The following is a 17,847-nucleotide window of genomic DNA, read 5'->3' on the forward strand; positions in this document are numbered from 1 at the left end:
TACAAGGAAAGTGTAGACATTGATAAGAGATAATAGATGACTTTTTACAAGGTGTGGGGAGGTAATACAGAAGGAGAACAAACATTTGGACAGGAAAGAAAGAGAATGAATGTTTGGGTGCAGACGGTCTAGGGAAAGGAAGCCAGGCCAGAATGACTTATTTAGAAATGATCAATACTTGACAAAGGAAATCAGAAAAAATGTATATAAGCCTTGTAAGATTGTGACATAGGGAACAAGGAATCTTAAGGCATCTAGTGTTTCTTGCTGATCCTGTATTTTTCCTTCCCAGACACCCGTACTATGATTGGCAATCATTTATATACCATAATAAACATTTTACTAAATTACTAAAATATCTCAGAATTTCGTGTCTGGTATAATGGGGCTAAAACCACACAAATTCCATGTAGATGAGGCTATTACCCTGTGATGCAAAAAATCCCTGTGCGCTCAAGGTGCACGTTTTAACCCGTCAAAGTTTATGCCTGCCCGGAGCATAAAATCTTCCTGCATATCAAGGGCTCAACTTAAAAACAAAAAAAACCTGCTGTTCTGTGGTTCCTTCTACTTAGTTATCGTCGCAGTACTAAGTAGGAATAACCACAGAAATCAGCACCATGCAAAAAAAAAGTCTTCACGTAAAAAAAAATATATATTTCAGGGCGCACAATATACACCCACAATATACACGCTCGGGGCTGTGTATATTGTGCATGCGTATTGTGCCAGTCAATTAGCTGCTGCGGGATAAAACAGGCGCTCATAAATTGAGCATTCCTTTTGCTACCCTGCATACACAGGGCACTTAATATTAATTTATTCACTGCTTCACTTACTAACGATTGGTCCATTCACTGTCACTTGTCAGTGAAAGCACCAATCCCCTTTCAGAAGGTTGTTCTGAAAGGAGATTGGTATTTTCACTGACACTTGTCAAGGAAAAGGACCAATCAGGAACAGCCCTGCTGGGAGGTGGGGAGGAAACTCTGGCCAGGCTGATGTGGATGCACAGCCACTTCTCCTGGGCATCCGATGCAGAGCATATGGACCCACAAATTATCCATTGCGCATCCCTTTTAGTGCAGCAGCTCATTTGCGTATTGCATCAAGCACCAAGGAGAGGTGGATGTGCGCGCGTTCAAAAAACATTCATCCACTTTGGACGCACGTATTTTACGTGTATGATATTGCATCAGCCTGTGTGTCAGTTAAGTTTCCCTCCCTACTTCAGAACTATAGTTCCCACTTGATTTCAGGCATGAACCTGGCTTCCTCATTGCCAAGCATTAAACTGAATTGGATTACCTCATCTGTCTTCAGAATTCCTAATGGTCTCTATAAATTAGGGATATTTACTTCTAGTTTTTGAAGGTTATAGAGCAATCTGATTTTCATGATATCCATAATAAATATTTGTCAAATAAATTTGTATATATTTGACCTATGAACGAGGTTAATTTGCATATTTTGATCTCCCTGAAGGATCTGCTGTAAATGTACCATGCTGCCCCATCTATCCCTTTCATGTCTCATTGCAATCTGTTTATGCTGGATTCAGTTTTCCTTATCTGTCCCTTTACCCTCTTATCTCCAGGACTGGTGGAATTCAACATCCTTTGCAAACTACTATCGGACATGGAACGTGGTGATCCACGATTGGCTGTATTATTATGTGTATCAGGATCTCATGTGGGTAGGTCAAATCCATGATGGTTTAAAAGGATTTGTTCTGAACGTGGATCCTTGGGTCAGCTGATCAATATGAATTGAATAGCTGAGAGGCGATTCAAGACAGGAAACAGTTTAAATACTATAACTTGTATTTATTAGACCTTAGGAACGAATCTGAAGCTAGAACATCCAAGCAAAGTTCAAATGACAAGACAAATTAGAAATCCATACAGCAGGATGTCAGATGAGACAAAACAGAATTCCATACAGCAGTATATCAGATGAAAGCAGGAAACGGTTAATTTATGAATAAGCAATTTACGCAAGTCCACAAATCATTTAGTATGAAGAATCTAGTAAGACTATTGCTTAAACATTAATTAATGAATTAACTAAACTGAGACTGTAGCATTAATATAAATAAAACAATAAAGATAACAGTTTGGCAAGCATAAAAGTCAGTATGATCCTCTTACAGTTGATTTCTGTTGCCAAGTCAACGCAGACGCCTCGTTGGGACTCCTTTGAAGTCCTCCGAACATGACGTGTAGCTCAAACAGCTCAGGGAAAGGCTCGAGGGAATCCTTCTGTCATCCACCGGAGTCTCTCTCCAATAAACGCCGCGTATAAACGCGCGAACCCAATAAGAAATTTTACTTAACGGGCCTATGTGCATGCAGGTGATGACGTCGCATGCACGCGTGATGACGTTGCACACGCAGCATCAAGTTCCGCGACCCGACCAGCAACGCCAAAATTCCCCAGCAACGCCAAAACCCCAGAGAACAACCCAGCTGAGAACAACCCGCCGACCAAACCGCGCCAGCCCGAGAGGGAGAGGTAAAACCGATTGCAGAACCTTAACAGGATCCAAGCAGCCTAATCTCCAGTTAATGAAAGGGAAGGTGGAAGGACCAGATCAACAAAAAATCACTGAGCTCTTATTTACTTATAGAAAAAGTGCACAAGACAGATTTAAAAAATTCAGTACAGGTTAAGGAGTAAATAATTGGACTATTCTCCCACCCCTTCCATTTTTTTAAATTTAAGAATGAAATTTGGAACTTGTTGACATCAAAAATAATATTTAAAAAAAAATGAGCATACCCATATATTCCTTCTAGAAACATGTGCCTCATCATGGAAGTGAGGTATAAAAATCTGCACTCTTAGAACACAATTGGGGTCAGGCTAAGGGATTAGCAGAAGTCCTATGGTGCTATCTGCGCATATTTCGCAAGATTTATGCCCAGTGTCAAACTTATGCCTTGGGAAAATTTGTGCAAGCAAATGATTGAAGACATTTATTGCAGATTTGTTTGTGCCTTTTTTCTATTTCTTTCCAGAATGGTGTGTTAAGCGCACCGTCCGCACCCGGCCTGCGCAGGGGCCTGCTCATCTCGTTGGCTCCTCTGCAGGTCACGGGTCAGCCTCCCCAGTGGCAGCCACAAGCTCCTCCAGGCCTCAGTGTCCCGCGACGGCGGTCACTGGGCCTTCCACTATGCACCAGGCCTCACGCCGGAGCTCGGCGTCTTCAATTGCATTGGCCACACCCCTACACACATGCGCGCGCTCCGTTCGGTCTCTTATATGGCCAGGGGCGGGTCCTAGCTCCGAGGCGCGCCCTGATTGATTGCCCGATATAAGGAAGACCCTGCCTGCATTTCCTTGCCTTGGCAATCGGGTTGACACTGTATGTGTGTAAGTTTGCCTCCGCATTCACAGCCTTGATCCAGCCTTGTTCCAGTCTAATTCCAGTCTTGTTCCAGCCTTGTTCTTGCGTGCTACTGTTCCAGCCTTGTTCCAGCGTCCTACTGTTCCAGCCTTGTCCCAGCGTCCCCCTGTTCCAGTGTCCATCTGTCTCATCTCCCCAGGTAGTACCCTCGGATTGTCTCTCTGGTACTGACCTCAGCTTGTTCCTCGACCATTCTGCCTGCTGCCTGGATCCTGACCTCTTCCTGCCTTGTGACCTTGTCTGACCTCCAGAACCTGACCCCTGCCTTGTTGACTACTCTTCGGACTGATCCTTGGATTCTGACCTCGGCTGCCCTTGACCACGCCTCTGATTCTAGCTCTGTCCCTTACCTTGTCATCGCCTATGTTGTTCCGGTCCTCCTTGCTCCATCTGACCTTCAGCCTCGAGACTGACCATGCTCCTTTGTTGTCCGTGGGCACGCTTGTCTACTACCTCTCCAGGAGACCCTGCGAGGCCCACCTAAGTCCAAGTGGCCTGGGTCCCTACGGGCTCCACCTGGGGGGACCTCGGGCTTCCAGTGGTGAAGCTCATCTTAGCCTCTGTCTCATCCAGTGCTCCACCCCCTGGGGGCAGGTGTTTCCTGGTCCCTACCAGGGAGCAGTTCTCCACTGCCCCAGGATAAGGGTTCACCCCCGAGCCCAACAGGTTGCCAAGGCCATGGACTCGGCGGAGTCTCCTGCCTCCAGGGCCCTACCAGGTGTGGCCACCACAGTCCAAGAACATCACAGAGCTTTGGAATCGCTAGCCTCTTCAGTGGAAGAGCTTTGTTCACAGCTGCGACATACAGCTCTGGCCAAACCCATGGGCCTATCGGCCTCTATGCTTCCCAAAGGATCGTTGGCACTTCCTGCACCTCCTCGATACAATGGGGACCCACGCTCCTGTCATGGCTTCCTCAATCAGTGCTTCATGCAATTTGCACTGCAACCCTCCTTGTTCCTGAAGGAAGTCACTAAGGTGACCGTCATCCTTTCCCACCTAGAAGGGAGGGCTCTTGCATGGGCCTCTCCCCTATGGGAACGCTCTGATCCTGTACTTTCCAAGTTATTCGAGTTTATTGTTCTCTTCGAGCAGACCTTCGGAGACCCAGCCCGTCAAGCTGTAGCCAGCCATGATCTACTCCACCTCCGTCAAGGGTCACAGACCCTCTCCAAGTATACGGTGGAGTTCAGGACCCTGGCCACTGAGCTCGGGTGGCAAGAAGATTGTCTGCAAGCCATCTTCCTAGATGGACTCTCCAGCACTCTCAAAGATGAACTCTCCGTCCGTGAGACTCCCATGTCTCTAGAGGACTTGGTTTCGCTAACCGGGAAGTTCGACCATCGTCTCCAGCAAAGGTGCTTAGAAGTAAATCTATCTGCTCTCCTACACTGCGTCCCACGCGTGTCCATAGTCCTCCAGTCAAGACTCCAGCACCACCACCCTCTCCTGTGGTGGAACCCATGGAAGTGAACCGTGGGCGACTGTCTCCAACTGAACACCTCTGTTGGAGGAAGGAGGGTCTTTGCCTTTACTGTGGCGCTTCCGGACATCTTCGGCAGTCTTGTCCGGCTCGTCCGGAAAACTGCAACGCTTGAGCCTGGCAGGGGTCCCGAGCTTAGGTATTGTCACTGGCCCCCAACTCCTGCTTCCCGTCTCTCTGGGCATCGAGGCCCACTCCTTTGCCACCACTGCTCTTGTCAATACAGGAGCGAGTAGCAGTTTCATCATGGATGACATCATCAAGCTTCCGAACATTCCTCTTCAGCCATTAGATGTGAGTCTTTGTATCACCTCCATTCAAGGGGAACATCTTCCAGGGCTCATCACCCATCGAACAGTGACTGTCCGTCTTACCATGGGCACTCTCCACGAGGAGGAGATGTCCTTCTATGTGTTAAAACGTTCTACACATCCAGTTATCCTGGGGCTGCCCTGGCTCCAGGCCCACGAACCCCAGTTCAATTGGCATTCCCTGCAGTTGGTGGAGTGGGGCTCCAAATTCCAGAAGGCATGTCTACGTCAGGTATCTCCAGTAGTCTCTGTCCTGAAGTCTACCACTCTGGTTTGCCTGTTCAGTATATTGACTTCGAAGACATCTTCTCGAAGCAGAAGGCGGATAACTTCTGCCGGGCACCACGCCTCCCAAAGGCAGAACTTATCCACTGTCTCATCCAGAAACCCTAGCCATGTCTGAATATATCAAAGAGAACCTAGAAAAGGGGTTCATTCATCCATCTGATTCCCCTGCAGGAGCAGGCTTTTTCTTCGTCAAGAAAAAGGACGGCAGTTTACGCCCTTGTATTGACTACAGAGGGCTCAATGCCATAACCAGGAAAGACCGTTACCCACTGCCCCTTATCAGCGAGCTGTTTGACCACCTGCAAGGGGCATGGATCTTCACCAAGTTGGATCTGAGGGGTGCGTACAATTTGGTACGCATCCAACCTGAAGATATTTGGAAAACCGATTTCAACACAAGGAATGGTTACTACGAATATACCGTGATGCCCTTTGGGCTAAGCAATGCCCCAGCGGTCTTTCAACGCCTTATGAACAAAATCCTCCGAGACCTCTTATACTTCTTCATAGTCGTATATCTTGACGACATCCTGATCTTTTCTAAAGATCTGGAATCCTATCGAGATCATGTTCGGACTGTCCTCCAACGTCTAAGAGAAAACCATCTTTATGCCAAGTTAGAGAAGTGCCTCTTCGAACAAAATTGCTTACCCTTCTTAGGGTACATCATATCTGATCGAGATTTTTCCATGGACTCAGATAAAGTCCAGGGGATCCGAGACTGGCCCTAGCCAGTAGGCCTACGGGCCTTACAACATTTCCTTGGCTTTACCAATTATTACCGGAGCTTCATTGCCAATTATTCTACCCTAGCTGCTCCACTCACCGCCATGACCAAGAAAGGGGCTAACACTTGTGTGTGGACTCCCAAAGCACAAGCCGCCTTTCAGATACTCAAAGAAGCCTTCAGTTCCTGTCCTTGTCTTCAGCATCCAGACCCAAGATGTCCATTCGTCGTCAAAGTCAACGCCTCTGCAATTGGAGCAGGAGCTGTCTTAAGCCAGTATTCTCCCAAGGGTAAATTGTTCTTTCTACTCACACAAGTTCTCACCCATAGAGCAGCACTACACTGTTGGCGACTGAGAACTTCTTGCTGTCAAGTTGGCACTCCAAGAGTGGTGCCCTTGGTTGGAAGGGGCGCAACACAAGTTTACCATTTTCACCGACCATAAGAATCTTGAGCACCTTAAAGAAGCTCAACTCCTGAATCCTCGACAAGCCCAATGGGCGCTCTTCTTTGAACAATTCAACTTCATTCTCCGTTATTTATTTTATTTATTTTATTTAAATTCTTTTACTATACCAATACTCAAGACGAGATCTTATCGTACTGGTTTACAATAAAACAGGGGAAACCAGTTAACAACAAGTAGAAGGTAAAGTTACATTAAACAGGAAGCGAAAACATGGGAGATGGAAGACAGGAAAGATTTTAAACGATAACAACTGGAGAGTGATATCACCCAGCTTCCAAGAATCTCTGTGCTGACGCACTCTCCAGATCCTTTGAACCTGAGGATGCCCCTGACGTCCCCAGTTACATCATAGATCCTGCCTGTGTATCCCTTGCCTTGACCACCACAGTCCCAGCTGGGAAAACTGTCATTCCACGTAGATTGCGTGAGTAAGTACTGAAATTGGCTCATGATTCCAAGCTGGCAGGACACCCGGGTCGTGCCAGGACCCTAGAGATGTTGCGACGATACTACTGGTGACCTAACATGGTGAAAGACTCCTGTAACTATGTAGATTCATGTCCCATCTGCGCCCAATAGAAGCCGCCTACCGGACAGCCTTGGGGCCTACTCCAACCACTTCCAGCACCTACCAAGCCATGGTCCAGCATCTCAACAGACTTTATCACAGATCTGCCTCCATCTCAGAACAATACCATAATCTGGGTCATCATTGACCTTTTTCAAAAATGGGTCACATCATTCCCTTGCTGGGCCTCCCATCGGCCCCAGAATTAGCCAAGTTGTTTTTGAAACATATTTTCCGTTTCCATGGACTCCCAAAGGAGATTATATCCGACCGAGGCCAGAGTTTGCCGCCAGGTACTGGCACTCCCTATGTAAGAAGTTTAACATTGCCTTGAGTTTCACATTGGCCTATCACCTACAGGCCAATAGTCAAGCTGAAAGGACCAACCAAACTTTAAAAACATTCCTCCGTTCCTATGTGAATGATCAGCAAGACAACTGGTCTGATCTACTACCCTGGGCTGAGCTGTCGCACAATACCCATGTCGCTGCTGCCATCGATGTATCTCCATTCTCCATGGTATTCGGACGACAACCTCGGCTTCCACTTCCAGTTCCGCTGACTGTTCCTTCTCCAGCTGCACAATCCATGCCCCTTACCATTCGTCAGGTATGGAATCAAGTCAAGGAACGCCTTACCCAGGCCGCCGAACATTCCAAGCGTACTTCTGATGTCCATAGACGTCCCGCTCCACTCTTCCAGCCTGGTCAGAAGGTGTGGCTAAGCACTCGCCACATAAGATTGAGACTTCCTTCTCATTGCCTGGCTCCCAAGTACATCGGCCAATGTTCTGTGCTTCGAAGAGTGGGAGCAGTGTCTTATCAGCTCCAGCTACCTCATGCCATGGGCATACACAACACATTCCATGTCTCGCTATTGAAGCCTTTGGTGCTCTCCTGGCCCTCTCGTAGAGAACCTTCACCACCACGGATCTCCACCGAACCAGACTCATCTCTCCAGGTGAGAGAGGTCCTTGATGTCCGTCGGTGTCGAGATAGATGGGAATACCTCTTAGCCTGGGAGGGTTATGGGGCTGAGGAGAACTCATGGGAACCGTCCCATAACATTCTGGATAAAGAGCTCCTCAGAACCTTCCATAGGACTTATCCTGATAAGCCCAGACCGCGTAGAGGGAGGCCTAAAAGGGGTGTGGGGGGGGGGTAATGTTATGCGCCCCGTCCATGCCCGGCCCATGCACAGGCCTGCTCACCTTGTTGGCTCCTCTGCAGATCACGGGTCGATCTCCCCAGTGGCAGCCGCGAGCTCCTCCAGGCCTCGGGGTCCCGCGGCGGTGGTCGCCAGGCCTTCCACTATGCACCAGGCCTCACGCCAGAGTTCGGCATCTCCAGTGGCGTTGGCCATGCTCCTGTGCACGCGCTCCACTCGGTCTATTGTAGGGCCAGGGGCGGGTCCTAGCTCTGCGGCGCACCCTGATTGATTGCCTGATATAAAGAAGTCCCTGCCTGCACTTCCTTGCCTTGGCAATCGGGTCGACACTATATGTGTGTAAGTTTGCCAGTCTTGTTCCAGTCTCGTTCCATTCTTGTTCCAGCCTTTTTCCAGCGTCCTACTGTTCCAGCCTTTTCCCAGTGTTCCCCCTGTTCCATTGTCCGTCTGTCTCGTCTCCCCAGGTAGTACCCTCGGACTGTCTCTCTGGTACTGACCTCAGCTTGTTCCTCGACCATTCTGTCTGCTGCCTGGATCCTGACCTCTGCCTGCCTTGTGACCTTGTCTGACCTCCGGAACCTGACCCCTGCCTTGTTGACTACTCCTCGGACTGATCCTCGGATTCTGACCTCGGCTGCCCTTGACCACGCCTCCGATTCTGGCTCTGTCCCATGCCTTGTCATCGCCTATGTTGTTCCGGTCCTCCTTGCACCATCTGACCTTCAGCCTCGAGACCGACCGCACTCCCTTGTTGTCCATGGGCACGCCTGTCTACTACCTCTCCAGGAAACCCTGCGAGGCCCACCTAAGTCCAAGCGGCCCGGGTCCCTATGAGCTCCACCCGGGGTGACCGCGGGCTTCCGGTGGTGAAGCTCATCTTAGCCTCTGTCTCCTCCAGTGCTCCACCCCCTGGGGGCAGGTGCTTCCTGGTCCCTACCAGGGAGCAGTTCTCCACTGCCCCGGGACAAGGGTCCATCCCCGAGCGCAACATGGTGCAAATTGCATGAGGTTTTGCAGCAACCTTAAATTGCATGCAAATGCATGCAAAATACCTGCAATTTTTTCCTGGGGATTTTTTTTTTTTTTTTTTTGCAATCTTTTTGTCCAGTTTATAAATCTAGAATGTCTATGAAAGGTAAGAAAAAGAATGACATGTATGGCTGACTCTTTTGAGGTATAGCCTATAATCCCCCCTCTGTTTTCTGGTTTAGTTATAGAGGTGCTTCAACTTTACAGATTATAAATTCAGCCAGGTTGAAATGCTTCCTCCCGTCTTATGGCTGTTTAGCACTTACCTATAGTGTTACACAACCCTAACAAAAACAAAAGTAACTTTAAAATAAAGAACTATTTCCTTGAACTTTGTTGTGCACCAGGGATCTTGTGTTTCTTTCCCATTGGTGTCCCTTCATCTAGCTGATCCTGCCATCAAGCTGTGTGTTCCCATTGCAGTTCTCCAACAGACTCAGCAGTGGATGTAAAGGCCAGTCATGTGCTACCCATTCAGAAAATAATTGTTGAGTTCGTGGACCCTTGAGCAAACTAGAGTTGGAAGCGCACTGTGAGAAGGCCCACAGTGGAGGTCATAGCCGGGAGGCGGAAGAAGTCGGGAGACCCAGCGAATCTTCACCACTGGAAGCCCGAGATCCCCCCAGGAGGAGCCCTTGAGGATCCGAGCCGCTTGGACTTATGTGCGGTCTCCCGAAGACGAGTCTCCGAAGTGTTGTCCTGAAGTTGAGAGCGGAGGAATTGTAGAGCCAGGAGACCAACAGGAACTTCACCACTGGAAACCCGAGGTCCCCTCAGGAGGAGCCCGTGAGGAACCGAGCCGCTTGGACTTAGGCGAGGTCTCCCGGAAGGAATGACATGGAGAGTCCAAATCAAGATAAGCAGCAGGCAAGCAGTACGTTGGACAAACCAGGAGTCAGGGCAGGTGGCAGACAGCAATAACCGAAGATGAACCAGGGGTTGAGACAGGCAGCAAGCGGGATATGAGAGGTCAGGAGCCAGGAGACGAGCCAAAGTCAGAAGCTAGGAGACGAGCCAAGGTCAGAAGCCAGGAGACGAGCCAAGGTCAGAAGCCAGGAAGATGAGCCGAAGTCAGGTGCCAGGAACAGGAGCAGGCAGGAAGGGCTGGAGCAGGAACCAGGGACACACAGGAGTGGGAACGAAGACAGCAACTAGCAACCTCTGAGAAACAGAGAGAACCTTGTTGCAAGGCAAGGTATGGTTGGACTGCAGGGTTTAAATCCCTGCCGGTGTCTGACGTGTTGCCGGGGGCGGAGCCATCTCTCCCGCGCTGGTCCCTTTAAATTTGGAGTCCTTGCACACGAGCCTAGAGGGGCGGGACCTGTCGAAGGACGTCGGCGGCGTCTCCCTCGCCGAGGGAGCGCCGCAAGCAGGAGCCAGCCAGGCCCGAACAGGCCCCAGAGAGGCCGCAGCAGCCTGGAGCGTCCCTGAGGTAGGGAGAGGGCCCGGGGCCCGGCCCGGGACCGCAACAATAACCCCAGACTATGGAGAAAAATGCTTTTAAAGAGTAAGTTCCTTCTTTGCTATTCTGAAATTTGTTTTTTTGGTACTGTGCACCCTCAAGGGGGGAAGGGGTCATTGCTACTTGACTGCCTTTTGAGCTGGCCAAACTGAGGTACATCTAACACAGGAAGGGCAATTTTCAAAGTCATTTCTGCTGGTAAATAGTCATTTACATGTGTGACTTGGCCAGTCTGAAAGTTACCCTCCTTCAACAGGCCAAATGTACTCTTAGCTGCATGTAGGAGATGCAGTTCCCCAGGACTGTGTTTTGGACAGGATCAGACAGTAACCCGGAGAGATTGCAGTTTCAAGCCTGCATGCGTTATTTTCCATAGAAGATCTCCCTGCACAGAAAGCAGGTGCAGATGTCCTTGGTCAAGTATCCATGGTAGGTTTTAAACTGAAAGTCTGTGCGTGTTCTAGGCTAGGTCCACGGGCTTTGGTTTCAGTGTGTGTCGGTCCAGCAGGCGTTGTCCACAGGCACCAATATTCACCATGAGTGCAATTTTGAAAGGGATTTCTGCAAGTAGCAGTGGCGTTTATAGCACAGTAGAGGGTGACTTTCAAAGAACCCGCATAAGAAACTCAGCACAAATGCGCACGAGGTGCACCAATTTCTGAGGCAGACTCACACATGTAAATCTGCTTGGAAAGTTATCCCAGTACCAAATCTTCCACTCAGTAGGTTGATTATTACTGCACCAACTAAACAAAACAAAACCTACCTACACTACCTACCTATTTGTGGAAAAATCTGCCCAGTGTTACCCAAATAATTTAGTGAGTGAATGGTGGTAGTTTCATGTGTACACTATTTATAAGTCCCATTCCGGTTACCGAATAATGTTAAATTTAGACCACCATCATCTGCAGAGGCCCAGAAAATCAGGGAGTAAAAGACAAAGAAAAATGGAAAAGGGAAATCTGATGCATCTCAGACATTATACAATAATCCAGGAATGATCCCACGTTACCACCCTCTCTCCATAACATCAGACAGCAGGAGGACTCTCATTCGGAGCCCTAGAATTTATAAAGCTACGCAATTGTGAGGGTTCAAAGAATACAAATTTCTCAATGGAAAAAACAACCAGACATTTGCAAGGAAACAAAAAATAAAAAACTGCACCACCACCTCGTGGCGCAGAGCCAAAAATGTCTTTCTGCAGTCTTGCATAGATCTGCAGAAATCAGGAAAAATCTGGACTTTGAATCCCATAAAAGGCAAATGAGCAGAAGAAACAATAAAACAAGCGGAGAACCAAGTCTTTGTCCTGAATAGAGGAAAGCGTCACCAAAAGAGTGACCCGGGGTGTCTCGTCAGTGACCGTTGATTCCAAAATGGCTGTGATGTCTAAGCCTTCACCCGCTTGGAAGGGCAAACCAGGGTCATTATAACCATTTGCTGCCCCTCTCCCACAGGAAGGTAAAAAGCTTTAACCAAGCCAGGCGTGGCACAACGGGGAAGATCAAGAAAATTCTGCATATATGATTTTAAAAGGTTCAGCCGGCGAGATCATAGCCACCACAGGAAAGTTTAGAATACGAAGATTTCTGCTTCTAGCAAAGTTCTCATGGCTCTTAGCCCTGCGATGGATCACATTTCTGTACTGAACAAGAGAACTCTGAACAGCAGACATTTTCTCAGTAGATTGCTTTACATCAGCAATTTGATCAGAATGTGCCAACAAAACACCATCCTGAGATATAGTCCAGCTATGTACTTCATTAATAGAACCAGTCAAAGACGATAATGAAAGTTCCATTGATGAGAGAACTGTCCTGATACCATCCAGTGTAACAGGGGAAGGTTTAGCCGTGCAGGGTCAAGCAGCCAGTAAAGCAGGATTTAAATCTGCTTGAAGATTGAATGCCATAGGGGGCAAGGAAGAGATGGCACTTGCCTCGGAGAGGTGTTGCTCACCACCAACGCCCGGGACATCTTCCTTACCACCCTCGGAAAACTGGCGCTGAACTCCCCGAGAAACTGCCCCACTGGTTGTTCCTTCAAGCGTCATCGCACCTCCAATGCTGCCATTCTGGTCCTGCACCAACAGACCGGAGGCGCTTGCAGATGCGCGACAGTGGAGAACACCGGGGAAGGAGGAATCCTGGCGTCGAGGCTAAGCGATAATTCTGCCTCCACCTCTAGCTGCTGGGCAGCTCACTCCAACACAGCAACAACGAAGTCTGACCCCGGCGAAGATTGAGAGAAATGGAGCTCCAAAATCACCACTTGCCACATCTCGGTAGGCTGTGGGTAAGTAGGGTAACCCCCCTGAAGTTTTCCCTTCTGCTTGACCATCTGAGCAGTAAAATTTCCAAGGAAAAAAACACCGATGGTGCAGAACTGCATACATGCTTTTTAAAATCCAAAAGTGTGCGCTTAAGTCCAAAGCCCTGTTCAACTCTACCCCCAGGCACGCTGCTGCTCAGTCCGAGGAAACATATGTATAAAAGGGACAGATGAACATAAGTCTGCCCACATATCAGGCAGGCAATTTTGTAAAAAGGGCCATTTCTGCACCTAAAACACTGTAGTCATGACTAAAAATCAACAGTAAAAAAAAAAAAAAGAAAATGAACTAAACCCCCAAATTTTCTGAGCTCTTCTGTGAACAGAACATAAGGCCAATGTGATTTTCTGACAATCAGATCAGAAATGACCTGCTCTGTTTTCAGAAACAACTGAAAACCTATGTTTTTTCCCAAGCTTTCCCAGGTCAGTGAGGGCTAGGAATTGGCATGGTCTGGGCACTGTGTGCTGTGCCGTCTGTTTTGTAGCATCATTTCAGATTTATTGTGGGTTTCTATGCTGCTTTACCTTTCGTTCAGAATCTATCTTTGTAATTTTTTTGGTAAACTTTTAATTTGTTTGTGTTTTGTATTCTTAGATATTTTGTAGATTATTTGTGTTTTGCCACTTTTATTATGTGTGTTTATTGTTATCAGCTAAGAATTTTGGTTTAGCGGACTACAATTTTTAAAAAATAAACAAAATAAATAAATAAACTTTCCTAAACTTCACAAAATTGTGCAAAGTCCGGTTCCAATGCTAAAAGCACAAATAGTGGGCCTTATTTTGCAGCAGCATGCACTGTTTGCTAAATAGAGCTAAATTGAACTATTTGTTATTCAAATAGCAATTTTTTGAACATAGTTTCAAGCATACAAAATTTTATTTAGATTAATAGTTAATTTGTTCTGTGATGCAAAATTATGTAAAGCAGCTGAAAAATAAGTTTGTAAAGATGATGTTGCAAAAACCTTAACTACAGCTCAATAAAAGTATAGTTAAAATTGTAGTGAAAAAGTTTGTAGCAAAACTGCGCATGCTCTTTTGCTACCAGGCTCATCTGCATGGAAGCCCTGGTAACAAAATAGAGCATGCTAAAACCTAAATCGTGCAAACAATTTTGCATTGCTGAGTACATGAGCCTCATAGTCTGAGTGGCACTGTTCTGACCAGGCCATTTTCTTTTCTGTTCCTTTGTTATGTATCCAGCTACTCAATAAGAAGTGTCGAGCAATGGCTATGCTGGCTGTGTTCCTAATGTCTGCTGCAGTCCATGAATATGTCTTTACCTTATCTCTTGGCTATTTCTATCCCGTCATGTTCTGCCTCTTCGCTATCTTTGGAGGTAAGAACCTGTATGCCCTGATGAAATTCTTAGTATTAGCCAAGACCAAGGTGTCTAGTGTTGGAAAAGCCTTCATTGGAAAGATCATACTGAAACTGAAATTCTTGCTTATTAGGGTACTCAAGTGAGTTTTGTTTTTTTTTTAATTCATCCATTAAGAACTGAAATAAGTGAATTCTAGCTTGTGTGAATCAGGACAATGGAAGCTTGCCTAGAATAGAAAGAGTACTACCCGGGGGGGAGGTGGGGGGAACAGGGCTAAAAAAATTATGATCCAATAGGATCATTGGTAGGAAGGCTGTCATGCAACTGGATCAGGGATTGAAAGGTTGTGATGGACTGAAGGGCATGCCTGAATGCAGCGCTTCCCAAACTGTGGGTCAGAGCCCAAATGGAATCGCAAAAACCTTTAGCTGTGGTCACAAGTGCCTCAAATGCTGGGGTGGCAAGTGCTCTTCAGGTGCTAGAAGCAGCAGCATTCGTAATGGAAGGCAGCATGGGGCCTGTGAGGCAACACACACACTCCCAGGCCCTGCAGTGGCCCTCGCTCTCACTTGAGTTTCTGTGGTAACAGAAGAGGAATTGGGACTTGCTGCAGGGCCTGTGAGCTTGCACTGGCTCACAAGCCCCGTGCTGCCCTTCATTACTAACGCTGCTGCCACTTGCAGATCACCGTCAGGCTTGGAGCCAGCAATGAGGGGAGGGGGGAAGACTAAGTGTGTACAGGCCAGTGGATATTATCTCCTCACCCACCACTGAACCTACCCCAAGAGAAAGAAGTTGCCCCTGTAAACAGCCTGCCCTCTCTTCCCACTAGTTGTCATCCACCTTTGGCCTAAGACCCAAAGGAAAATATTACTACTGACCCTGGCCAGGGGAATGTTTGGAGAAGGGGCCGTTTGAAGGAAGGGTCAGCTGGAGAGGGATTGATTGTAGAGGGTGAGAGAAGAAGAATGAAAGGAGATCGACTGGGGGTGTTGTAAAAGAGGAGCTGGGGGTGAGAGGGGATTAGCTGGGAAAGATGTGAGAGAAGGGTTAGAGGGGTGATGTGAGGCTGGGAGGTGAGAGAGAGAAGGGCTGGGGGGGCTGAGATTGAGGACGGCATGGGAGATGCAGTGAGAGGGAAAGATGGCAGAGGCTCAGTCTGGGGTTATAAGAAGGCCTTGGAATGCAAAAGGGGGTGAGAAGAGCTGGAAGATGTAAGAGGGGATCAGCTATAGGGGTAGAGGCTGAGAGAGGAATCTCCTGGAGGGGAGGAAATTAAGAGAGGAAGTCCTCTGGAGGGATGGAGGTTGAGAGAAAGGATTGATTAGAGAGGTTGGAAGATAAGCGAAGGGATCTGCTGAATGGTGGGGAAGGAAAGAATGGTGTGTTGTTGTTTTAGTTATCCTCTGAGGTCATGTGAATATTCAAGTGGTAAAATTTTGGGAATCCCTGCCTTCATATATTAGAGATAGGAAGGCTAATCCAGAGAGACTGGAGCAGAAAGGGCAGGATCTTTAATGACTTTAGATAGACTAGCTTTAATCCAGTGGAACTGAGGCACAAAAATCATAATCTCATAAGCTGTGGTCCAATAAGATCTGTAAGGTGGTCGGTGCCATTGGGGATTACTAGTTATAATTAAAATAAGTTTTTGTCAATTGCAAATGACTAATGGAAGTTATATCACAAGCATTGTTAGTCTTTGTGTGTCCCTTGCAAAATGACACCAGAAGCATAACAATACTGCTAACTTTCCTCTGTCTCCTTCCTAGGAACTGCACCTCTGGAAATAATTGGTAGAAACTAAAACATTCAGGACCTGATATGTCAAGCACAGCCTTGCATTCTTTGTATCTGTCTATAGATGAGGCCCATAATATTTTAATTCACAGTCCTATGAAACTAATGTACAGGTGCTCTGCTTATCTACTTGTGACTGAGGAAGTTGTAGGTCTGCTTGAGATTGGATAGGGGATATTCTACGAACCCAGTATTTATAGTAGAAGGCTTTCAGCCTGTAAATAATGGGGCATAATATCTGTCTCCTGCCTCTCCAGTGATCTTCAATTTCATGCTGAGTGACAAGAGGAAAAACCCTGTTTACAATGTCATCGTGTGGACCTGCCTGATTATCGGCCAAGGTATCCAGATAAGCTTGTACTGCCAGGAATGGTTTGCTCGGATACACTGCCCTCTCCAGGAGGTAAGTCAGTGCACTGTACTCTTACTCCATGCTTAGAGTAGGAGAATCAGACGTACACTATTACAGTGGTTCTCAACCTTTTTCCCATCGTGACACACCTGACAGGCCACGCTCATACGTGTGACACACTGCTCATTACAATTCACGCCGGAAATAAAAAGTAAAGGTCCGGTAATTATTTTTATTGTTTAAAATGACACAAGGAAAAGATACATATTCTATCTGAACAGAAATTGCATAAATAGTAAACATCCCACACCAAAACAGCACCAATTTCCGGCACTTAAACAGTAACCACTTTACCTAAGAAAAGGCAACACTGAAATATTACACCAGACCTTAAGACACCAATACATCTCCTATTAGGAAAACGGACCAAGTCAGGCTGCTATAGAGCCCTACAAGAAACTACACCCCAGCAGAAAACCTCACCTGAATCACATGTGCTGACCCTCACCTAACAAAGAATAAAGAGACCAAAACACATAACTAGAAGCATGCAGACAAAAATTGAATTGGAAACTGCAACAAGCCAGAGTCTCTGTATGCAGTGTAATAAAGGAAAAAAGAAACATCACCCATCCTTATAAAACAAATCAAGAAATATAAAATCAGTAGCAGTAAAACCATACTAACAAAAAGAACAGATTATTTCGAAACAGCTGATGAGTGGAATATCCAATAATTAAAAACTCATAAAAAATTTCTAGATACCAATATAATATTTCAAAATAGCAGACACAAAGACTCAGTAATGAAAAATAAGGATACAATAATTTTTTTGCTCTGCATACCTGGGAACGTTTGATATCCAGGTGTCCTGAGATTGTTTTGAATTAGTAGGAGGAGGGGTGGTTTGCTTGGAACTTTCTCCTCTCTCTGTCACATACCAGCGCTCTCTCACACTGGCTCTCAATTACCCACCTATACACACATGCTCTCAGTCACTCACATATACACATGCTTTTTCTCTCACTTATATAGGCTCTTAATTACACATTTACACACATGCTGTCTATCTTTTCATGCTTACACACACAGGCTTTCAATCACACACATACATG

The 17,847-nt window shown here is 46.9% G+C and overlaps 1 protein-coding gene across 1 annotated transcript in view; it reads left to right on the forward strand.

The window, feature by feature from the left end:
- The window catches only part of SOAT2 (sterol O-acyltransferase 2), a 172,091-nt gene that overhangs the window by 119,713 nt on the left and 34,531 nt on the right, over positions 1-17,847 (forward strand). The window contains exons 13-15 of the mRNA XM_029595059.1: positions 1,598-1,696; positions 14,460-14,595; positions 16,638-16,783. Of these exons, the coding sequence (XP_029450919.1) occupies positions 1,598-1,696; positions 14,460-14,595; positions 16,638-16,783 (381 nt within the window). The remainder of the gene's footprint in view (positions 1-1,597; positions 1,697-14,459; positions 14,596-16,637; positions 16,784-17,847) is intronic.

Source organism: Rhinatrema bivittatum, chromosome 3, assembly GCF_901001135.1.
Source record: "Rhinatrema bivittatum chromosome 3, aRhiBiv1.1, whole genome shotgun sequence".
Taxonomy (NCBI): domain Eukaryota; kingdom Metazoa; phylum Chordata; class Amphibia; order Gymnophiona; family Rhinatrematidae; genus Rhinatrema; species Rhinatrema bivittatum.